This window comes from Scardinius erythrophthalmus, assembly GCF_964197995.2.
Source record: "Scardinius erythrophthalmus genome assembly, chromosome: 10".
Classification (NCBI taxonomy): Eukaryota; Metazoa; Chordata; class Actinopteri; order Cypriniformes; family Leuciscidae; genus Scardinius; species Scardinius erythrophthalmus.
In genome coordinates, this window is record NC_138230.1 from 13,950,597 (window position 1) to 13,958,900 (window position 8,304).

Here is an 8,304-nt window from a genome sequence, read left to right on the forward strand (position 1 = left end):
GATGGAGCAGGTAATCAGACTCACTTTTTGAACTTATTAATTCCGTCATGTAAAAAGTCACTAATTTCATCACATAAAAATAAGGGATGAATGAAATATGTTACCATAATCTGTTGCTTTACTATTATTGTTAAAATGATTTGGCAACAGAATTGCATTTCCCCCAAATATTTCTTTCTCAAATTGAAATGTATCATTGATGGAACTGTTAAGTAACTAAATATTTAAACAGGAAGAGGAATCGTAATAATTAAACTTCTTATGATTCTTACCCCAAGTAACAACACTGGTGTCTTTCATTCTAAGTATTTGATGGCCTTGTTGTCGTCTTCAGTCACAGCCTGTCTTGCATCAAATTCGCAGCCCACTTTTTCATTGTCCCAATCTGCATGCAGCAGAGGGAGGAAAAACAATTTGGACGCAGAGCTAAACACATTCACACACCTTCTGTCATCCTTCTGTTCCTCTCACGGGGTGTCGTTCTCCGTGCCTTGTTACCCGGGTGTGTGCAGAGCCAGGGACGGGAACACTCATGTGATGTCATAGACACGGGGGAAAGAGATGATGGGACACAGAAGCGTGACATTGAAGATGTAAAGCCAGTTTCCTCCTGCTGTGTTTCACAGCCAGTTAACAGTCAAGTGCCTCGCGTAGGGCCAAGGCTTTCTGTAAAAGCTTCACCTGAGACCAGAATTCATGCTAGCGCATTGCGGATGTACGGAAAAGGCTTCCAGACACTACACGGCTTTTGCTCAGATATTGGCCCCGATTTCCAGTCTGAAGGAGTTGATACAAGTTGCTGAAAGTCAGAGGCAGTCTGCAGATTTTGCTTGACGAATTTCACGGAAAATCACAGTTCATGAATGGCACAGACTTTGGTTTTCTAGCTTCAGGATATGATTCTGTTCAGTCAGAGGATGTCAAACATGATTGATACTTTGAGCCGATTTTAAAACACATTCTTTTCATTTGTCACTACACAAAGGCTTTTGAGGGGGTTTGGCGTCACGATGGCTTTGTTTCCAGACGGACTGTTAAAGAACGCGACTCAAACATCTCCCGGAAATCCTGGAGAATTCAACCAATCAGATGACAACTTCAAAACTTCTGAAGTGTTTCCCATTTTGTGTGCCTTATGCATCAGACGTTATGCCAACGGTCTGTGGGCGTGACGTCTGAGGCTGAGACTAGCACAGCACCAATAGCATGCCTCATATTCACATACTTTGGACAGTAACAGAAACACAGCGCATTGTAAAAACAGTTGTTTCAGCGTTTGTGCGGGAAAATGAGAGTGAAGAAGAGACCGTTTCATTCACATATTCTTTTCATTTGTCATGCATAGAAGCGTTTCTACAGGAGTTGGTTGTGTTCAGAAAGGTCCCTATTTTAACAATCTAAGCGCATGGTCTAGATCCAACGCTATCTCACGACCAATTCGTACGAATTCATACGAATGATAAAAAGTTGGCTAATTCGTACTAATTCGTACGACCTCACTCGTACGAATTTGTACGATTTGTCTAAACCCACGTGATGGGTAGGTTTAGGGGCGGGGTCAGGGGTAGGTCATTCGTATGAATTCATACGAATTGGCCAATTCGTAAAATATGTACGATTTTGCAAAAATCGTACTAATTCGTACGAGTCAGGTCGTATGAATTCGTACGAATAAGCCACCTCGTAGAATTTGTACGTTTTCCCGTGAGATCGGGCTCTCTAGATCGCATGGCACAAGTGCACTTAAAGCGTGTCCGAATCCACTTTTGCTAGTTTAACAACAGGAAAAATGGTCGGCGAGCCCAGAGCATGGTCTAAAATGTTGTCTCTATTCTCTTAGTGAGTAATGGATGTGTTTTTGGGCGTAACATGCAATAAACCAATCAGAGTCTCATCTGCCATTCCCTTTAAAAGCCAGTTGTGCTCGCGCCATGGCGGATTGCTATTTACATGGCGGAATTTGCAAGTGGAAAGACTGAACGCTTCCCCAGAGAGGAAACGGATCTGCTTGTGCGCGATGTTAAAGCAGACAGACCATCTACAAGCTGGATTCCACCATATCTTTAAGTACACAATAATAATCTTTTACATTGTAATCCTTTTTTTTTTATATTTGGCATGTTTGTGTGCTGCTGTGCGTCCCTGTGTGTGTGTAATAAGCATCGTGCATCCGCCTATAGGCTCATATTACTAATGCGCCCTTTAAATAACAAAAACTAATAATTCTGCGCCATTGACTTGAGACCAGGTTTTTGTAGGTCTATTTCAGTTGCCTCAAAATAGCAACGCACCAACAATGCGCCAGAACACACCTCATTTTGCATTTGCTATTTAAACAATGTAGCACAGGACGTGAAAATAATAACTGTGTCGGGCTGAAACTAGCAAAAATCACTTGCGTCGCCTCTGCCGTTGCATTGCGCCGGGTGTAAGATAGGGCCCTAAGACTTGAAAGTCTGGTTGTATGTGATGCTCAGTCATTTAGCATATGATGCCTGATTTTTTTCCACAACCATTTACAAATACGGTAAAGACGGTTCCGATTTTAAAAGCAGTGTGGTGTTTTCCAGACTTAGCAGTTAGGTATTACAAAAAGAATGCTTCAAATTAATTTGAATGTTATGTTTGTGTGGCCTTCATTTTTGGTTAATATGGCAGTAATTTCAGTAATGTGTTCTTTTAAAATGCCTTAGTGATGGATTTGTGCTTACCATGTATAAATTCATGAGATATCCTTAACAGTAGCATGGAATGTGGCCTAATGAATCTCCTCATTTGACATAAAGGCATGTACAAATACTGATTTCCTTGAATGGGTCAGCCAGATTAAGTTAAAAATATATGTCCATGCACTTTTGAAGGCTACATTATTATATATTACTTGCGGAATTCAGTGCTGCACACATACACTTTTCCTTTTGCACAGATGACTCATTGCAGACCCTGTCATTGAGATACGCATCGGGGCAAACATCAGCACTCCACCACTGTGACAAAGATATGATTTAAAACTTGCACTTGTCCTTGAAATAGAGCAGAAAATAAAACCAACAGTGTTAGTGAGAAAGTTTCTGTTTGTAACATCTGAGACTTATGTAATACTACTGAAAATCAAACTTTTATTCTACTTTGAGGTAACTTGGCTAACTGAAGACTGCTGAGATGGATGTCAGTTAACACCTTTTCTTTTGTTTTGCACACAAAAAGGAGGACAGAGCATTCTATTTTCAGTGCCTTGAAAATGCAGACTATCTTATTAAAGTCCTAATGAAGTGACAGGAGAACATTTTATTTCAAATATTGTCAAAACATGGTGTTATGACAGAAATTTGTCACAGAGCTTTATTAAGTCAAATATTCCAAAAATTTGCCAGGAAGCTCAAACTGTGTCTGTCACGGCTATGGACATTTCAAGGTTATGGGTAATTTAAGTCACAGTATGACTGGGATTTGTGTCAATTAATGAAGTATTTTGGTTCCAGTTCCAGACGTATTGGTACTGACGTCCTGCCGTTGAATCTCAATAATTGAAGCCTATAATAGTTTGCACTAACTTGGCACCAGGAAAGTCCATTGCTACAATACCAAACCGCTTGCTTTGACCGACATAGCCTGTCAGATATTCATACAGACGGGGGTTTATTAGCCAGGCCAGGGAGTTGGGATGTGCCAGGATACTGGCACCGCTGCTGTAGGTGAGGAACATACGGTTTTTGTTGCAAACCACAGCCGCCTCCAGATGAGTGGAGACACTTCTCCATTTCTTCTCCACTTCCTCCGGCTGCAGAGAGGACACCTGGGGCGAGAAAAAGGTTTTATCAGTACCATTTAAAAAAAATTGGTGAGGGAGCAAAAACTCTCTCTGATGGATTTTTATAGACAGTTGACAGATGAAGATTACACTCTGGTAACTGAATATAAAGAGCCTCCTAAGGATCTCAGTAAGTCTGTTTTCCGGAACCATTTGAAATTATTCAAACAATGGGATAATTTAATATTTTCTCTCCCACAACATTGCTTTCTTTTCTGGGTTTGGTTCTTCAACCAAAGGCACTTTAATGTTCCAGAAGTTGATAATATTTTTTTCCCTTTTTAGTTGTATGAACATTAAAACACATTAAACTGTCTTGGAAGCTTTGTTGCAATTTATTTTTGCTACTTTTCATATGCCTTTTGTTAACTGTATTTTATTGTTGCGCCAGAACCAGACTTTTAATCTTAAAATCAAAATCCATCATAAGGCTTCTTTGATGAATAAAAACGTTCAAAAGAACAGCTTTTATTTGAAAATTTTGTAACATTGTTAATGTCTTTACTGTCACTTTTGGTCAAAATCAATGCATCCTTGCTGGAAAAAAAAGTATTATGCTCTTATAAAAGCAAACAAACAAACACACACACAAAAAATAGCTGACCCCAGTTTTTGAATGGTATTATGGGTATATTGATACTGTATGCATACAGTATCAATATTAGAATCATTTAGACCACAACTAACATTTCTGGCTCTAATAAAGTTTTATCAAAAGTTACCTGCATACATAGACACCAGTGTTAATGAAGAGATATGAAACGTGATGAGTGAAGAAAAATCAATCTCACTTTTTAATAGAATATTTTTACCTCCAATCAAGCTGTATTTTTGAGCAAAAAAATGTGAAAATATTATTTAATTATTTATCTAGAATGCAAGACATGAGAGTCAGACATTTTATTCCAAAAAAAAATAAAAAATCTAATTTCCACAACCATTGCTTCATGAATTTCAAATGTGTAAATTACATTTGTTGGTTCAGAAAAATTAGATGATAAATGACATTATGACATTAAACAAGCTGAAAAAATCCTCCCATATTTACAAATCCATCAATGTGGCTTTTCACACTGTTTAACCCCAAGTTATTTTCATTCTAAACACAACTTTTAACCCTGGGTAGAGGAATTTTTAACACTTTTAATTCAGAAGCGGGGTTAGCACTGCTTTTTACCGGGTTATGAAACCCTTCTCCTAATATTCACATAATTTGGACAGTAACAGAAACACAGCACATTGTAAAAACATAGTTTTAGCGTTTGAGGGGGGGAATGTCCAATGGTGACAGAGACTGTTTCTTTCTAACCTTAATGGTCCGAAAAGTCTACAGATATTTATAGAACAGTTGGCAAAATATAATATGAGGATGAGCCATGCCAAGCCTTTATGTACACATAACAACACCCTCTGTATATCTCAGTGTGTCTAATTAAATGTACATTATATTTTTCAAATTCGGTTACATTCTGTTGCACTTGTGTGCAATATCATGCAATACTTACTGCTTACTGTGCAATATTTCTGTACAATATTTGACTGTTTGCCTTGCTTGTACTGGTTTTGTGTGTATTGTTTTTGCGTTGTATTGCTTATAGCATACTGTTTATTGACGTATTTTACTGTATATTGATTATTATCATATTGTTTCTTTGGAATTCTACCTCAATTGTATTAAAGGTATAGCGGAGGATCTTTCCGAATTTTAGATAAGACCCGCCCTCTCCACTTTTTGAAAAGTTTGATTGATTCACCAGAATGATTGACAATTAGGAGGACCAATAGTATAGGTCACCCACCCGGAAGTAAAAAAAATCCTCCGCTTTACCTTTAATTTAAATTAGACGTTTAGCTTGCACAAAGTTATATGTGATGACGCTGTAGGGATTGCTCCAATTTCGCTATAGTATACAGACAATAAAGAATCTTGAATTTTGAATCTTGAATATTGTGTGCGCCATTCGACCAATCAGTGACATACACCAAAAATATGCAAATATGGACGTTAACCCGGGGTTTAAGAATGAGAAACAACACGTCTTGATTTTGCCGAGTTAGACACGTTCCTGGATCAGTATATTTTGTTGATCCTGTAACAACATTCCTGTCTGAAAATGTTGTCCTAACCATATCCCTACTCCTAAACCTAATCCTAACCATGAGTTATCCCTAAAATCAGAGGGAAATGATAGGTGAAGAGCACTAATGTAGAGGCACCTAACCCTGGTTGTAAGCCTAAACTTGACATAAGCCGTAAACGTGTCCCTCAAATCTGATTGGTTGATTGGAAATGTTGTTCCATGATCAACAAAGATGATGATCTAGGAATATATGGCACCTGATTAAATTAGGTTCTGTAAATAATGAGCAACGTGAACAGTTAAGCAAGATAACCCAGGATTCTGTTTACCCGGGGTTTAGAATAACCCAGGGCTAACTGTTTCAAGTGTGTGCTTACCTTCCAGTCATCTGCTATGTCCAGTGAGTTGTAGAGTATACCCAGGTCAGGGCCGGTGAAGTCTTGCAGTACGATCAGCTTTCCTCGCGCCTCTCCCATGCTGGGCATCTCACGACTATGCCACAGCAGGTCCCAGTACGCATATTCATTAATGTAGCGCACGACTGCCCCGTAGATATCCTGCGTGTTACTCAACTCCTCTTTCAGCCTCATCAGCACAGTTTCCGAAGGATACTCTCTCAGGAAAGCCACCACGTCCATCAACACGTCCCCAAAGTGAGCATACTGATACGAGATTCCATGGTGGATGGTCAAGTTTCCTCTCGCATGCCGAACACGGATATCCAGAAAGCGGATCCCGGCGCGCAGCTGGAACGCGAGGGACCAGGAGTTACACTCGGACAGTGAGCCGCCGTACAGGGCCATGGTGTTGTGTGTGCCGGGCATCGTCACATCCGATAGGGAGTAGACGTCAGGGATGGTGGCCATCCAGGAAGGGTTCAGGATCTCAGGCGTGGAGGTGTCGTCATAGTCAGGAGTCTGGACGGCCCCGTATCCTGAGAAGGCCGTGCTATGGGGTCAAGCAGAGGTGAGATGAGGCAAAGAATGCATCTTTATCTGTCTTACAAAAAAGATACAAGATTACTGTGAAAACATCATGCTTATCTATAATGGATGGATATAATGAAATTACATAATTGGTTAATTTGCTCACAATAATAGCAGGTAGACAAAGCGAAAAAGTCTGAGATAAAAGCACTATGGCTAACAAATGGAGGTCTTTTCTTTTCAGTGAAATGGATTTTTTCTTCTTTACTGTAAATGGAATAAGAACTGTAATTTGTTACATAGGATACTATGAAAGAGGTTTGGGAATTATGGGTATTAAGTACCTTACCCCAGCAAAACGCCCATCACCATTATCTGCAAAATGTGTCCTCTGGTGCCTTCCATAATGAGCCTTTTCAATGCTCACTGATCCTTTACTGTACAGATAATCATTACAATAATTCACTTGTCACTTGTGATAATTATATAGCACGTTTTGTGGTATGACATCACCTTACACAAAAACCAGACATTTTGTAATTATTTTATTGGGTCCAAAAAGTCATGCAATCATTTCTAATTTAATATTTTTTCATCATTACAAATTATATCAGATAATATAATTTCATAAAAGTTGATACATTTGTTTGAATTTCAGAATGTCTTAGTATTTAGTTTGTGACCTTTTGCTTGAAGCTGACAAGAACAACAATCTGATAATCATGTTCCTCAGATATTCCAAAGAGCATTTTGTGCTTCGATGGAAGCAAGAACATCTGACCATCTACAAAAGAGTTCATATGAGCAATGTCACAAATTTATTTGATTAGTGATTTAGAACCAGTCCATTTCACATCATTTATTCAATTGTTAGTCTCTTTGTTCTAAATGTTCTATTTCCAGATTTAAATAAAAAAAACATTCCAGATTTACAGACTTCATAGTATATGTATGCTGGATTTGTTGCAAAACTAAAAACTTTAACTCTGTGTTGGTAAATACTTGCATATATATTCAAATTCATCTTAACCACAGACAGAGAAGTGATCTTTTACCGTGTGAACCCGAAGAGGTCTGTGATGCCGATGCACAAAGAACCACCTAGGCAGTGTCAGGTTAGCTGTAAAGCCTGCTGGTGTTTTCCTACCTTTTTTTTTTTTTTTTGCGAGTACACAGTTCTGGCTAGAGCTTGTTGGAGGCACTACTACACCTAACCCTTTTGTTTGAGGGGTCATTGTGCCTATTAATAGTGTAGAGTACTGTAAAGAGCTGACTCGTTGAGAGTGGACAAAATGCTCCAATCAGAAGTCAGATGCCCTGCAGATCAGATCATGTTATAGCTTATTTCCCTTTATATGATACCATATTATATTTCAAAATCTTTAGTACAAATTTTAAGATTCCCTTTAAGATTTCCACTATACTCAATGTAAAGTATATGTTTATTACTGAAACAAACAAAAACAAAAAGGGTAGAAATAGAAAA

General features: G+C 38.6%; 1 protein-coding gene across 1 annotated transcript; it reads right to left on the bottom strand.

The window, feature by feature from the left end:
- Positions 1-3,520: 3,520 nt before the first annotated feature.
- Positions 3,521-7,223, bottom strand: LOC308697589 (1-phosphatidylinositol phosphodiesterase; the record flags this gene model as incomplete). The annotated part of the gene is made up of 3 exons (XM_081376932.1): positions 3,521-3,796; positions 6,270-6,840; positions 7,168-7,223. 3 exons carry the CDS (start codon positions 7,221-7,223, stop codon positions 3,521-3,523), a joined length of 903 nt encoding a protein of 300 aa, XP_081233058.1.
- Between the last annotated feature and the right edge of the window lie 1,081 nt (positions 7,224-8,304).